General features: G+C 45.5%; 1 protein-coding gene across 1 annotated transcript; it reads left to right on the top strand.

Moving 5' to 3' along the window:
* Positions 1 to 6: 6 nt before the first annotated feature.
* BRAP (BRCA1 associated protein) lies at positions 7 to 13318 on the top strand. Its single transcript, XM_010720180.3, has 11 exons — positions 7 to 170; positions 460 to 661; positions 1468 to 1657; positions 2784 to 2897; positions 3368 to 3516; positions 5262 to 5337; positions 5949 to 6087; positions 6546 to 6655; positions 8327 to 8416; positions 10310 to 10413; positions 11032 to 13318. Exons 1-11 carry the CDS (start codon positions 32 to 34, stop codon positions 11390 to 11392), a joined length of 1674 nt encoding a protein of 557 aa, XP_010718482.1. The 5' UTR covers positions 7 to 31; the 3' UTR covers positions 11393 to 13318.
* Positions 13319 to 14955: the final 1637 nt, after the last annotated feature.

The following is a 14955-nucleotide window of genomic DNA, read 5'->3' as shown; positions in this document are numbered from 1 at the left end:
CGCCGTTTTCTCCTCCCGCGCAGCTCCGGAGATGGCCGCGGAGAGCAGCGGGGCGATCCCGGCCTGTTTGGAGGGGAAGGGCCCCGGCGAGAGGGCGGCCATCCTGCACCAGCACCTGGGCCGCAGGGAGATGACCGACATCATCATCGAGACCATCCGGCCGCGGGCAGGTACCGGCACCGGCACCGGGCGGGCCGTCAGTCGCCCCTGGGTGGGGAGATTGAAGGCGGGAATGCGGACGTGCCAACGCTCGTTGCCGTCGGAGGAGATGGGCAGGGTGGGGGTTGCAGAGATCCCTTCTAACCCCTGAGGTTCTGTCGTTGTGTGGAAGCTGATAGCGGTACGTATTGGATCTCATCTGGCACAGCCAGAGAGTCTGCGGTGTTGTGTCAGGCTGTGCTTAGAGAACTGCAGACGTTTCTCATGCGTGGTTGGTAATCAAAGCTTTTGTTTGGAAAGATGAAGCAAAAGCTGCCATGGAAGCAAGAAAATCTTCAGAGGCTGCGTCGTCTGAGGACAAAAATAAACAGGATGATCAAAACAAAGAGCGTGAGGCTGCTCCAGACTCGCCTTCAAAACAGCTCCCTGACCAGATTTCCTTCTTCAGCGGGAATCCGTCAGTTGAAATCGTTCATGGCATTATGCATCTGTACAAAACAAAGTAAGAATGCTTGACTAATTGTAGCTCTAGTGGGAATGGCACTCATGAGTAATGAGGTCATCCGGAAGGGTGAGCTGCTCCCCCTGGGGCTGTGGCTCCTGAGCTGGCTGTGCAGGGACAAACAGGAAGGGTGCCTCACACCCACACTGCCACCAGCCTGGGGAAAAGCTGGGGCTCGGGCTTGGGTCTTCTGGCTGTGGGCAACACTTCTACAGGTAGCATGCGTGCCAAGGAGCTGTAAGAACATGAGGTGAACGTGGGTTCCTAGCAGTGCAGCTTCTTGAGGGATCTCAGAGTTAAACTGTTATCTCCAGGGTTTTGGCTGCATGCCTGAGGAACTTCTCTGAAGTGGGAGCTTTGATTTTTGTATTTCAGGGATTACAGTTCCACGCTCTTCCCTTCTAATTGCATGAGAAATTCCATTTTGGGTTGTCCTGAAAGCTATCAGACACAAAAGGAGCATTTGAAATAGTAGCAAGGCTTGTTCATTTGTTAAAGGAATAATTCTGAGCATCTGTGACTTGCCAGGTTCATCTGTTTTTTAGGGCAGAACAGATGACAAAATACTCCTGACAAAGCCAACGTTGATTGAAGCTTGCCATTTTAATACTTTGCTGAGGAGTAACAGTTTCACATAGGCATTTTAGGCTCCTACCTCAGCCTCTTCCTTCTTACCATTTACAAATGTGCGAAAGGGGTTTTGGATTGGCAACAAAGTTATCCTTGTAACTGCAGTTGCTGGAAGTGCAATGTACAGCTTTGTCCTCTCTGGAATAATGTGATGCTGTGTAACTGCTGTCTTGCAGCAAGATGACCTCTCTAAAAGAAGACGTGAGGCGCAGTGCCATGCTGTGTATCCTCACAGTCCCTGCCACGATGACCAGTCACGACCTGATGAAGTTTGTGGCTTCTTTCTATGAAGTAATTGAGCACATGAAAATCATCCGAGACTCCACTCCCAACCAGTACATGGTGCTGATAAAGTTTAGCTCCCAGGTAAGAGCTGGAAGTCTCTTTGCCATAGAGGAGTGAGGGGATGGCTTAGCCACTGCCAGTACAGTGTGAAAAGGACAGCTTGCCCCAAAACAGACAGCCTGGGGGTGAATGGATCACTGGATAACACATGTGCTGCTTACAGGTATTCCCCCAATATGTTCTATGTGGACTCTCACCTGTCCTTCCTTTATGGGGATTTGAGAGAAGTTTTGGTCAGCTCTTTCCCTAGCTGTGAGTGCTGCATGAGACGTTTTCCATGCCTGTTGTGTAGATGCAGTATTTGAATGCAATCTGTGCTATTTGCAGCAGTTGCAGAGATGTGTTTTGCATACTGCTGTATAAAATGTGATGGATGAATACCTAGTGTTGAGCAGCCTTGCATCAAAACCATAAAGCCATCATCAGTTTACCCTGAAATTGCAGTTGCTTCAGAAACTTCCTGAAGCCCTGTTCCCCAGTGACCCCTAATGGCTGTCTCTATATGCAGCAAAAACAAATTTTGTGTGCCTTTGTGTACCTGGCTCGAGTGGTTAGGAGTAGGGGAATGTGGTGCTCAGCTCATTTTTTCTCAACCTGGTGTGATCCTTTGCCAGGTGAAAGGGAGGCTGCTGAGTGAAAATGGGTGACATCTGTTAGATTTGATTTCGGTTCTGCCTCTCTGCTGGCGACTCCCACAGATGGTTCAGAGCATGTCTGAATTGTTCCTGTTGCAGTGGATCCTTTCCCACAGTTGAATTGTTCTCCTCCCTGACACAAGTATCAGTGTCCTGCAATGTGACCCTCTGAAGTTTTTGCAGAGAAACCAAATTTGCTTTGCAAATGCGCTGAAATCACTGACAAGAAGCAAAACAGATGCTAAAGGGAAATCTGTCATTCCTGCTGAATACTTAGATATCAGAGTAACCATCATTGCTGTCAGCTTTGCTTCTCATCTTCAAGTGGTAGCACTAAACCCAGTGCCAAGATGCAATGCCTGCTGGCAGGAGCTGGTTCTCTGAAATTTCTCCTCTGTTATTACGGGACCTGGTGGAGAGAAGAAGCAGGGATACAGCAGATGTCTCCTCTTCCTTGTCTGTGTCAGCTGCGGGCTTTTTCTTTCAACAGCCTTCCCTTGTTTTGTGCACAGGCTGATGCAGATAGCTTTTACATGGCATGCAATGGTCGGCAGTTCAACTCCATAGAGGAGGATGTTTGCCAGCTCGTGTACGTGGAAAGGGCTGAAGTCTTCAAGTCGGAAGATGTAAGTTTTTATTTTGTTTTCCTTTTTTCTGGAGTTCTAACAGGATTACTTCTTCTGAGCAGAACACTGCAAGAAGTGTTTAACTGTATCAGTTTGAAATCTGTTTCCTGTTTTCCAGTACTGTTTCTACATGGAAAGGTTTGTTTGATGATTCTATAGGCTTCAAGCCTCATCATTGCAGCATCCCTGACCTAAACCTGCCAGTTGCAGTGATCCAGAAAATGTCATGGGGCTGTGGCAGCTGCAGCAGCCACTTTGCCCTGTGCTCTGATGGGGCTGTGCTCTCTTGAAGGCTGTGGATTGCTTTTTGCCTTGGTAAATTTGTAACCACTGCATAGACTCGCAGGATTACTTTGTACTGTACCCTTGTGCTGGTGGTAATGAGAGAGAAGTTTGACTTTCTATGCAGGTGCTTAATTTATGGTGATTGGAGGGTGCTGAGCAATTTGTCTCTGCTTGTTCTTTTGAAGGGGGCCAGCCTGCCTGTGATGGATCTGACAGAGCTCCCAAAGTGCACGGTGTGCCTCGAGAGGATGGATGAGTCTGTGAACGGGATTCTTACCACTCTGTGTAACCACAGCTTTCATAGTCAGTGTCTGCAGCGGTGGGAGGACACCACGTAAGAGGCTTTCCTTTATTTCCACATCAAAAACTCTGTTCTGAGTGTGGTGGCTATATGCTGACAAGACCGGTTTTGCTCATCACAGCGTGGGGGCAGGAATTACTGCAAGTCTTAATACTTTTTCTTTCCTTTAAGAGACTTGCAGGGAGAAATCTCCTAGCCAAAAGTAGTTGAACACTATTTCCCATGGGCCTCACTGCTAAGACAACAGGGCAGCTGCACAGTAATGCAAATCATTTCCAGGTATTGCAGATTGAAAGGACTGGTCCTGGTTCTGTCCTTTGCATCCCCGCAGATGGGATTTCAGCACGTCTGAGCTCCTGACTGGCACCCAGGCACTGCTATCAATTGTACACAGCTTAATTTCTCTGGATGCTGTTTGCTGCTTTACTTCACGTCAGACAGTCATAGCTGCTGCAACAGAGGGCTCTGTTTTCCTCTGTTACTGGTACCTGATTCATTGATAGAGAGTGAGGAAAATTTTAGCCCTGAGCTAAAATAACAGAACTTCAGTGGGATTAATCAGATTTGTAGCTGTTCATGTTTATTTGCTGTTTACCCCGTAAATGGAGACCAGTTTAAATTTGAAGCAATGGAGCTTAGCCAACATAGGAGCAAAATCCAAAATAGCACTTAAAGATCTGATACACAATTTAAGTGTGGTCCCAGCCTAGGAAATGGTAGAAGGAAATCCTTGTCCACTTTGCTTAGGTGCCGTGGAGACTGCAAGTGCCTGAATTTGTATGGAAAGCTTACTGCAATCCAGTTGTCTTCCCCCTAGAATATTTCTGTAGCTTTTCCAATAGCTAATGGAAAATACTGTGCTCGCAACAGGATCCAGAGTCTGAGTTACTGCTCCCTGGTCCAGGCCCCAGGCACTAGAAACTCATCAAAGGCTCTTTCTGGTGTTCAGTGTTGTCTCTTGCAGCACAGTGGTGTTGTTTCAAAAGAAATGATTGGGTGCTTGTTATAGATTCTTTTGGGTAGAGTTATGGGGCGTTCCTCCCAGAAGGGCTAAGCTTGAATCTATTGGGTTGGGGTGAAACTGAAGTACAAGTGTCCACTTCCTTAGGAATGTTTCAGTACTAAGCAATGTTGTAGAGTGTCAACAGGAAGTCAAGTTTGTTTCTTGTACGATTGAACTGCCTTCAGTTAATGAGAAGGCTTTGAAGAACCATGCTAGGGCTTGGATATTGCTCTCTGCATACCACTTCATAGAGCACCGACCCCGTTCTTGCCTTTTCTGCTGCCCTTGAAGACTAAGGTGCTTGTTAGGATCAAGGCTCTCAACTGAAAATGTTGTCAATTGACAGTAGTCTGGAGGAGCAGTGTTTGCACAAAGTGCTTTTTGCAGTGTTTATGGCTGAGGGGTGTTTTTTTAACTCAGCTGTGACTCTTCTGCTTACTGGCAGAAGCTGAGGTCACTGCCAGCCGTGCTGACACTTCTGGTTGCAGATGTTCTCTACACCTGGACTGCAGCAAAACCAGATAAAACTGAGACTGTTGAAGTAGTTCTGGAAGATCTGTTATTTCTTCTGTTTCTTACTGGCTGAACAAGAGAGTAGCCTTGTGGGGAATGGAAGCAAGTTCAGGAGGGGTACGTGGGAGCTGTAAGATACGTGCACACAGGGAGCATCCCACAGCATAAGGCATTCACTTTGAACTCTTTGGCTCAGTTTTTAATTACCCTGATATTAAGATGGAGCTCTATGTGTCTAATCTTGATGCTTATTGCCCTCTAGGTGTCCTGTCTGCAGATACTGCCAAACGCCAGAGCCAGTGGAAGAGAACAAATGTTTTGAGTGTGGAGTTCAAGAAGTAAGTAGGTGGGTGGATGGTGAGTGAGATCTAGACTAGATCTGACTGCGTAGCTGCTCTAGTTGCTTTTGAGGTTAATTCTGTGGCTGCTCTCAGGTTGTTTTTACCAGTCAGTGGTGTATCTGCTTTCCTTTTGAGTTGGAATTGGTTCTTGGAAGGGATGTTACCTGCCAGGTTTCCTGCCCTGACAAATGTTTCCAGTTCTTAGAAAGCATCAGTGCATCAGCTGATCAGTGCATGTGATAGCAGGAGGCTGAAGTAACACGATGCTGCCTTCTGGTCTGCTCTCTTTGGCGCGTGCTTTGGTGCTCCTGTCAAGTTGCCATGTTCATTAATCAAAGCCTTTCTTCCATCTATGCTTGTGGTAGTCTGTCAAGGTGCCTGGCATCTGCAAGCTCATAATTGGCAAGGATGAGCAAGTGCTTTCTTCTCTTTACTATTCCAGCTGAGCAAAGCTTCCGAAAGAGGAGGAGAATGTAGCTCACTCTGTAAGGATGCGACTGGACGTGTGCAGCATCTGGAGCCTGTTGGTTTCAGATGGTGTTTTCTCAAGCACTGATACTGCTGTTTGACACTCTTGCACGGACAGAGCTTTCTCTTTCTTTTGACAGAACCTCTGGATCTGTTTGATATGTGGGCACATAGGCTGTGGCCGATATGTGAGTCGCCATGCCTACAAGCACTTTGAGGAGACCCAGCACACCTATGCAATGCAGTTGACCAACCACAGAGTCTGGGATTATGCTGGAGGTAAGCACTCTGTCTTCCCCACCTTGTTTGTAGAACAGCTTTTGGGACCCTGTAGTTAAGAGTATTTGTGATGATTTGCTTGCAGTTTGCATCTATCTCAAAACCTTATCTCTTGGGAACATCCATTTCCTCTCTAATCGTAGTTTTTGTGAGTCTGCATCATATGAGAGGTTCATGATGAATTGGAGTGCTCCTGTATCCCCTGTGGAATGTGTTTGTTATTTCTTTTCCATCAATTTGCCCTGAGGTATGAGAGCAGGCTGTTACAATAAATATCCCGTAAGGTGCCTATGCAAAGTCTGTTAAATAACAAACACATCTGTTGTTGGCTTTCTGCCTTGTTAATACGCTGTTGCAGCAGTCTGCATAGTTAATTGTGCTGCATAAAGTATTTCCACTGGTGTCAACCTGGGTGTTCTTAAACAAAAACTCCCTTTGGTTGAATTTTCTCTCTTCAGATAACTACGTCCACCGACTGGTTGCAAGTAAAACTGATGGGAAGATAGTTCAGTATGAGTGCGAGGGAGATATGTGTCAGGAAGAGAAAATTGATGCCTTACAATTAGAGGTAAATATTTTGGGTTGTTGAACTCCGCTTTGTGCTGCTTGTGGAAATGTTTCAAATCAGATATGACTACAAGAAAGTGACATCAGCTTATGCAGCAAACTTGCTCCCTGCGTGTAGGCAATCATCTTCAGGCAGAAACAAGATATCTTTACTACTTTTTTTTTTTTTTTAAATCTCCTCTTGGCTCTGCAGAGCCAATGCAGCTGAGAGTAAGCTGGCTGCAGTTTCCTCCTGTGTTCACCAATAGACTCATGATTAGCTGGTTATGCTGCTACAAGCGTTGAGGTCATTTGAAAGAGAAATGGGTCTGAATGTCCTGATGTGCTTGGCAGACCCTTCCTAAGGGACCTGTGACTTGACTTAAAGCCTGGGATGGGTATGGAACTGTAATCTTGAGTAATTTTATTTGTGAACTGAGCAAGGATGTAGGAATCCATAGCTGTGTGCTTCCTTTGGCTATCAAGGAAAGCTGACAAGCTTGTCTGACACCAGCCCTGTTCTGCTCCCTTCCCTTCAACAGTGATTTTTTTTTTTTTTTTTTGTGGCTGCTGGCCATCTTCTCCCACACTAACGAGAAGGGTAAAAGAAAGCCTCACACAAGTTTTCCCTCACCAGTGATCTATTTTAAAGGAAGAGAAACTCAAATTACTGTTTTAGTGAGCAGATATACTGCAGCATGACTTCAGCCGCATTAGACACAAGGATATCTGTAGAAGAGAAGCCCGTAGAGACCAGACTTTGTAAGCCTACTGCTCAAATAAATATTTGTTTATTTGTTCCATGAATTTTTCAGTGTAATGTTTGGATGTGAAAACATCTATTTTTTTAACCCTTTTTGCCGAGAGGTCAGTGCTTAAAGCATGTAAAAGATCTCTCTGTCTGGCTTATGAGATCTAAATGTTTGCAGAGAGAATGAATTTGGCAGCATGTTTTGGCTCTCTGATATTACTTAGTGTATTCGGGGCTTTTTGCACATGTTTAATTCCATGGTGAATTCCTAATGTGCTGCTGCTTAGCTTGATGGTAAGGAATGATCATGTTTTCCAACCTTCTCATAACTCATTTGCAAAACCAAGAGTGAAAAGGAGAGATGTAAGGCATGTATCCATGTTCAAATGCCAATGTAACATTGGAATGGGCCGTAGTTACTGGGGAACAGTAACTGTGTAGGGCTATATGCAGCTGGGGATGCTTTGTCAAAAGCTTTCTTAGAGTGATGCTAGAAATGTTCATTTACTCTCCTCCCTTGGGCTTTGGGGTATAAATGGGGAACTCCCATTTGGGAGCCCTTGGGGTCTTAGGCTCTCTTGACAGAGATTATTGATGCTTTTTTTCCTGTGGAGTGTAAGATTTGGAGCCTTGTTAATACAATGAAAAAAATCTGTTTCTGTAAAAAGCGTATGGCACAGTGGTGGAACTTTGACTCGATCCTTGCCATTGTGCTCTAAAGGCTTTACTTGATTTCAGAAAATTGAGGGGTTTGATTCTGAAATCCAATAGGTGGAACATATCTGCTGGATCTGCAGTTTGCACATGTGTTCAGACTGCCCTCTATGCTTAATTTCATTTGATTAAATTGATTTTCATATTGGAACCCTTTGGGCTTCTTAATCAGCATAGCTACCCTTATGGAAAAGCTGACTGTTCTGTGTGTATCTTCTGTGTTTACAGTACTCATATTTGCTAACAAGCCAGCTGGAATCACAGAGAATCTATTGGGAAAACAAGATTGTCCGAATAGAAAAGGATACAGCTGAAGAGGTGAGCTCTGCTCTCTCTGAGCATGTGTGGAACGCTGCTGGCACGGGGCCCTGGACACTGTTAAATGGGAGACAGAGCTGCTTGCTCTCACACAGCCCGAGTGCTGCGTGACGTGACCTCGCGTAGCCTGTTTCACTACCAGCTGAGAAAATTGGCTCCGAGATGTATTCCTTATCTGGATGCTCAGATCTAGCAATTTGCTGCTCAGTGGTGCAGAAGCAGGTAGATTGCCACTTAGATTTAAGGCTGATTTAAATGTGCTGCTCGGGAAACTGCAGCAGTGCTGAAAACGAGTCTGTGCTGCTGCAGGATCCCTGCTTGCTGATGCCATCACTCACCCTGGCGCCTTTCTCTAGGGAAGGTTAGCATTAGCAGAGACAGTATGACTTTAATTTGCTCGGCTGTCTTTCTACTCCAAATGCATATTGATTTGCCCTTTCTTTGTGATCCCCTGCCTCTCCTCATCACCCATTGGGAAAAGTTCACAGTGTCCTCCTATAAAGCATTCTGTAGGCAGGACTGCTTCAAAATGTCATGAGCAAAAATCCAGAGAGAATATTTTAATGCTTTTCACTCTATGTAGATCCTTCCAACTAGGTTTAAAGTGAGTTGGGATTTAGGGCTGAGTCCTTATTTGAACTTTCTGCATAACTTCTAATTAACCGTGTAGTATCTGCAGTTAAACAGTATCTTAAATGCATAAGTTATGACCATTGAAATAGTGATCACTGACCTTGGTCTGAAGAGCAGTCCCAGAAATCTGATGAATTTCTTGAGAAAAGGAAAAGCTATAGGAAAAATTGTCTTGTGCGTGACCAGGAAACGTGATCCACAAAGCAGCTGTGAAGTGAAACGTCTACATTATACATATGGAATGTGGTTTCGTGTTTAAAGATCCTTACTGTTCTATTCATGGCACTCACGGCATGCAGGTCTTGTCTGGATCAGTGCCACAATGCAGTGTATTCCATTATCACTGCTCATGCTACTTCCCCAAATTAACCATCAGCTGCATAAACATTCGGTGATTAAGGCCGGAAGGTTTAAAACCTGTTCTGCATTGACTGGCATCAGTGAAGACGGCATGTGTGCTGACACTGACATTTATCCAGATCCTTCAGGAAAGCATTTTTCCTTCATATTCCCATCTCCAGTACGTGCAAGTGTACCTCTGACATTAATAGAGGGGAAGCGTGTATTTCCGACTATAAATCTCCTTTAAGCCTTATCTTAGAAGTTTAGATGTGTTCTGTGTGGTGCCTAGAGAGTGGGAGGGTGGTTCTCTTCAGCAGCAGCAATCTCTAGTTTTGAAGTAGAGAAGAGGAAACGAACGTATGTGTTTCTATTTGCGTTGTGCGTGAGCAGGGTATCCATGTCAGTAGGTCACTGTCTTATGGCAGCACGCTGCTGAGTCAGTGCTGAGTAAAGTAGCGCGTTCGTTTTCAGACTTTGCCCATATTCATTTGAGGTTTCTTTTAAAATGAGCAAGAGCTCAGCGTTGTAAAGCTCTCACGTGGAAATTTAAGCTTACTGACAGAGAACATCTGAGAGGATGGATATATAAATGCTTCATTAAGATGAGAATCTGGTATCGCTTCTCTTCTTTTTCCTCTTTTTTTGTTTCCTTATGAATGGGGTCCCTGGCGCAGGTTTGCAGATGGAGTTACTGTTCTGTATGAGCAGCTTCCAGGGCAACGTGGTTCCTTGTTGGGGTACTGCAAGGCGTAATGCAGAGGGTCTTAAACAGAATTAAACTTTCTGGTCTCAAAACTTTTGCTTACCTGGATACAATAATTGGTCAAAGTCTAGAAAGCACACCAGAAAAATGAATGTCATAATGAAAGTGCACAGGACTTTGATCTGTTTGAAATGCCTGTGTGTTTGTTTTTACAGATTAACAACATGAAGACCAAATTTAAAGAAACCATTGAGAAGTGTGACAGTCTGGAACAGAGGCTGAATGACTTGCTCAAAGAAAAGCAGTCTGTCGAAAGGAAGTGGGTACTGCTGCCAGGTTTACTTCCATGCAGCCATTAACGCTCTGCTTGCTGACATCTAAAAAGAAAAAGTCTTGCTATTCCTGGGCAACTTTGAGCTATTTAAACTGGTATACTGAGAATGCTGCTTTTTTTTAAGAAAAAGCTGTAGTTTCTGTAGGTGTTCACACACTGAAAGTGCCCATTGAGTGGCATGCAGCTTTGGGGCCTGTGGCTCTTTTAACACGGTCTGCATGTTTAGCATTCAGCAATCCTTCCTCTGCCTGCTCAGAAGCAGATGCCAGTCTGTTCTGCAATTGGCAGATATGTCCAGAGAGAGGAAAGGCAGCCCCACAGAGGCGACTCACCCAGCACAGAGAAAAACGTAGATGTTAGGAAGTGTCAATTAAAAGATGTCAGGCACAGAGGGCATGAGGATCAGTGTGTTCCAGCTCCTTAGGTGGGACTGTGTGGTCTGTTCTTCCCAGCCCACCAGGGCCCAAGCTAAGATCTGAGTGGTTTTGGGGCCAGAGACAGCTGGGGAGACAATTTCCCTAAAGATTGGAAATAAAAGGTCTGCAGTAATGTTTGATGTAGGTGTAATAGACTGCTTTTCTGACTTGTGCTCCTCTTTGTAAGGTGTTCTCAGCTGAATAACAAAGTGGCTAAGCTTTCCAATGAGCTGAAGGAAGAGCAAGAACTGAATAAGTGTTTGCGAGCAAATCAAGCCTTGCTTCAGAACAAGCTAAAGGAAGAGGAGAGAGTGTTAAAGGAAACCTGTGAGCAGAAGGACCTGCAAATCTCAGAGATCCAGGAGCAGTTGCGAGATGTCATGTTCTACCTAGAGACACAACAGAAAATCAATCACCTCCCAGCTGAGACCCGGCAAGAGATTCAGGAAGGACAGATCAACATTGCGGTGGCTTCTTCTGCCAGCTCCTCCACGGGGGGCACGGGCAAGCCTTCTTCCAGGAGAGGCCGTGGCAAGAGGGGTAAATGAAGATCGGAATGCTGCTCCCATGCTGAATCTGGCCATGCTCGTGGCAGGCCAGGCCCAGCCCTCAGACTCCAGCTGGGAATGCCTAGTTCAGTAAAGCTCAGCTAGAAATTGTCTTCAGAGCTTCTCATAAAACTGGCTGCCAGTCACTGGAGGTGTCTGTGGTATTTAAAAGCATTTCACTGCACTGTTTAGCTATTTTTAGGCAGACCTTAATGACCGTTTTGCCTTTCTACCTTTTTAAAGCCACTCTTGTCATACATTTGACTTCCTTCTTGGCGAGTTTTCTGGGGTCGGCGGGTGTACACATGTTGAACATTGCATTTCCTAAGGGGATACTGTGGAATAGGCTATGCACAGTGTATGAGACTTCTTGAGTTCTTTTCCCATTTCTGGATTGAAAGTATTCTCAATTAATAATTTTATTTAAGAAACAGTATAAGTTAAATTACATCTTTTTGTGTGTGCAGTCCACACAACAGTGTGTGACAGTGCAGGAGTAGAACTGTGTGGGAAGTGTGGAGAATAAACCATCTTGGTGGTGTTAGACGCTAGATGAGTCCTCCAGGCTTGTAATCTAGGACATTAAATACTTGAAGGGACTTTATCACCACCCGTTCCTTTGTTTTAGAGAGAGCCTTTGGAAGGACAGTGCTTACTGCCTTTGAGAAAGCGTAAGATAGCCCTTTATTCTGGGAAATGTTTAACTCCATAAGCATTTCTACAAATTAAATGCAGCCATCTTTGTGAAGATGGATCCTCATTGTGTGTTAATGGCTGCCAGAGTGCTATGATCCTCCTGGACCAGGTGTGTGTGCATTCCCTCTTAGCTTCAGTAGGATTACATTGGCACTGGTTGTAGTGCTGTCCTCGGAGTGAGGTGAGAATGATCAGCGCAGTGTTATTGAAACCTCACTTCCTACGTGCCTGCAGCCAGCATTACTGCTGCCCACCTGTCCTGCGAGCAGACCCTCACTGCTAGATGCAGCTATTGTATCCAGTTACTGTGATCACTCAGCGCCACATCTTCTGCTCTGGAGTGTTGCTCTGCCCAAAACTTTAGCTGGCAAAACTTTTGTGTTATTTGCACAAAAAGTAAGCCAACCCCCTAAGGGAAATCTGTGGAAAAACCTGTTATTTTTTTCTTTTTTAAATTCCACTTAGAATATATACCAGACTGGACACTGGGGTGGGGACAGTTTTACCATGATTGGAGATGTGATTGTCCTGGTTGCTGTGTTGTGCTCAGCAGTCTGAGTGTTTCAGCACTAATCCTTTTTAAAAGCAGCTGAGGGAGTCATGCCGTTGTCCTTTCAGACCATAGTATGATCTCTTTCTGTTGTTAGAACTGCAGCAGCCTTGATCTTAGTCTGTAACATTGAAAATCAAGATCTGAATTACTAGCTCTAAACTGGAACAAAGAAGAAAGACACCTAGTCCTAGAAGTTGTTCTTCTTGGCCAGGCAGAAAGAACGAGTTACAATAAATAGAACAACTCTCAGAAGGTGATTCTTTATAATCTGCTTCCTGTCTTTATTGACTGGAAGTGTTAAGCTTCCTCACTTTGAAATACACAGCGCTTGTTAGTGCTCTCATTGCATCCACTGCTTTGGTTTGAAGATCTGCCCCAACCATCTGGAACTTTGACCTTTTCTAACTTTGTAGCATGAATGTACACTAACTCTTTTCTAGTGTGTGGATTGTACAACCAGGCCTCTGCCTTCTGTAAATTATTCTAAGGACTTAGATATGTACAATGCAGCTTGCTCTCCTACAGAAACTATTTTATTTAAGATATATTTTTACACCACCTCAAGATCCTCCAACCTTTTGCTGAAAGCTTGCCTTGTGTAGAACACTAAGATGCTGTACTGTATCTTGGAATTCATTTTCAAAAAACATGATTGAAAATTAAAAGAGCGTGCGCTATGTTTGTTTGTGTGTTAGCTAGAAGTGGAGGGACGAGATGGCAGGAAAGTGCCAAAATGTGTGGCCTGTTCTTCTGAAGCCTTCTACTTGAAGGCAAAGCTGTCCATAGAAGCTTCTTGTCATGTTTGGGCTGGAAGGAAGTTTGGTTCAGCTGAGCTGATAGGAGCAGGTAAAGCAGTGTTGTTACCTCCAGCTTGGCAGTGAGCGGCTTGTGCAGGGAAAGCAAGGGTTGTTGAATACTTCTGCATTACATTAATGTGTCTCCAGTCCTTGAGGAGTCTCCCAAAATCTCGCCAGATGTGGGTTCCTGCATTGGGACTGTGTCCTGACTGTGGGCCAGAAGCAGTGCTGATGTGATGTGAGGGATGCAGGGCTGGGGAGAGAGGAAGAGACTGCTTTGTGCCCTCAGCCATCACCTGGACACCCGAGTGCCAGGAGGCAGCATTGGCTCTTACACCTCTCCAGCCCACTGTAGAGTCTTGGCATCTGCAGCTCCAACATCTGGTCGGATTTGCAGCTGATGACTCAGTAGCACCACAGTCAGAGGGATCACTGAGCAGCTGAGATTGGCCATGCTCCTGCTATGATTAAGAGCCTGAAAATAGATTTTATATATGTATTTCTAAAACCATGAAGGAAAACTCTCCACCACTGAATGGCAAGGAGGTTATACCATCTCCTCTGCTGCTGCTGGAGGGGAGTGAGAACCAGAAGTTGCACAAAGCTTGGCAGCACCTTCGTTTGGAGGATGATGAAATGATTCACTCCAGCAGCTGTTCCTGAGAGAGCAAGGGGGTGACAAGTTGGCATGTTTCTCAGTGTCCCTTTGTGGTGCAGGGCCAAAGTGAGCTACGGGCTGAAATGTTTTGTGTTTCCCATGCAGCACGTGGCATGGTGGCTTTGGGTCATTTGAACTGACACAGCAAGGAAGGAGCAGCGACGTGCTGGGAAAGGCAGTGCCCTCTGCTCACCCTACTGGTGGATCTTCATATAAGTGCTTTTGGGGCAGCATGCTGCAGAGCCCATCCTGGTGCAGTCCAGCTGGATGTGGGTGATGGGGTTTGGGGTGATGGACCTGATTGCCAGCACTTTGCTGTGCACAGTTCTAGGGACTCACTGGTTTTCCAGTGGGCTCGTTTGCACTTTGGGAAGAACGCATCTCTAACACCAATTAATCCCCCCAAAGATGCTGGCTTTGCTCTTACAGGAGCTGAGGTCCTGGATGAAGGGACACCTCCATGGTTTGTGCCTCAGGAAAACCCATGCAGGGGTATTTACAGAGCAGATCTGTCTGTCTGTTCGCTTGAGCACGACAGACATGCAGTGCTGTTGGTGTCCCTTCAAGGGGGAGCAACACTACTCTCCACTCCCTTTATCTTTCCATCAGAGCTAAAATCCCTAAGGCCCTGTGGAAAATTCCTGCCTTGATCTGCACCAACCAACGTGTTCATTCTCGTCTGAGCTGAGATAGTTACACTGATCTCTCCTATGCTTTTTTCCCCTTCCTTTTATGTAAGTGGGCATTTTGGTCTAATAACAGTGTTTTAAAGACAAACGCATCCAAAAGGGCCCCGTGCCGCAGTGCTTAGAGGTAGTTTTGCAGCAGGGGAGTAGTACGTGTGTCTCCTCCAGGCTGA

The sequence above is a fragment of the Meleagris gallopavo genome, chromosome 17 (genome assembly GCF_000146605.3).
Source record: "Meleagris gallopavo isolate NT-WF06-2002-E0010 breed Aviagen turkey brand Nicholas breeding stock chromosome 17, Turkey_5.1, whole genome shotgun sequence".
NCBI lineage: Eukaryota > Metazoa > Chordata > Aves > Galliformes > Phasianidae > Meleagris > Meleagris gallopavo.
This window is presented reverse-complemented; position numbering and strand designations above follow the sequence as displayed.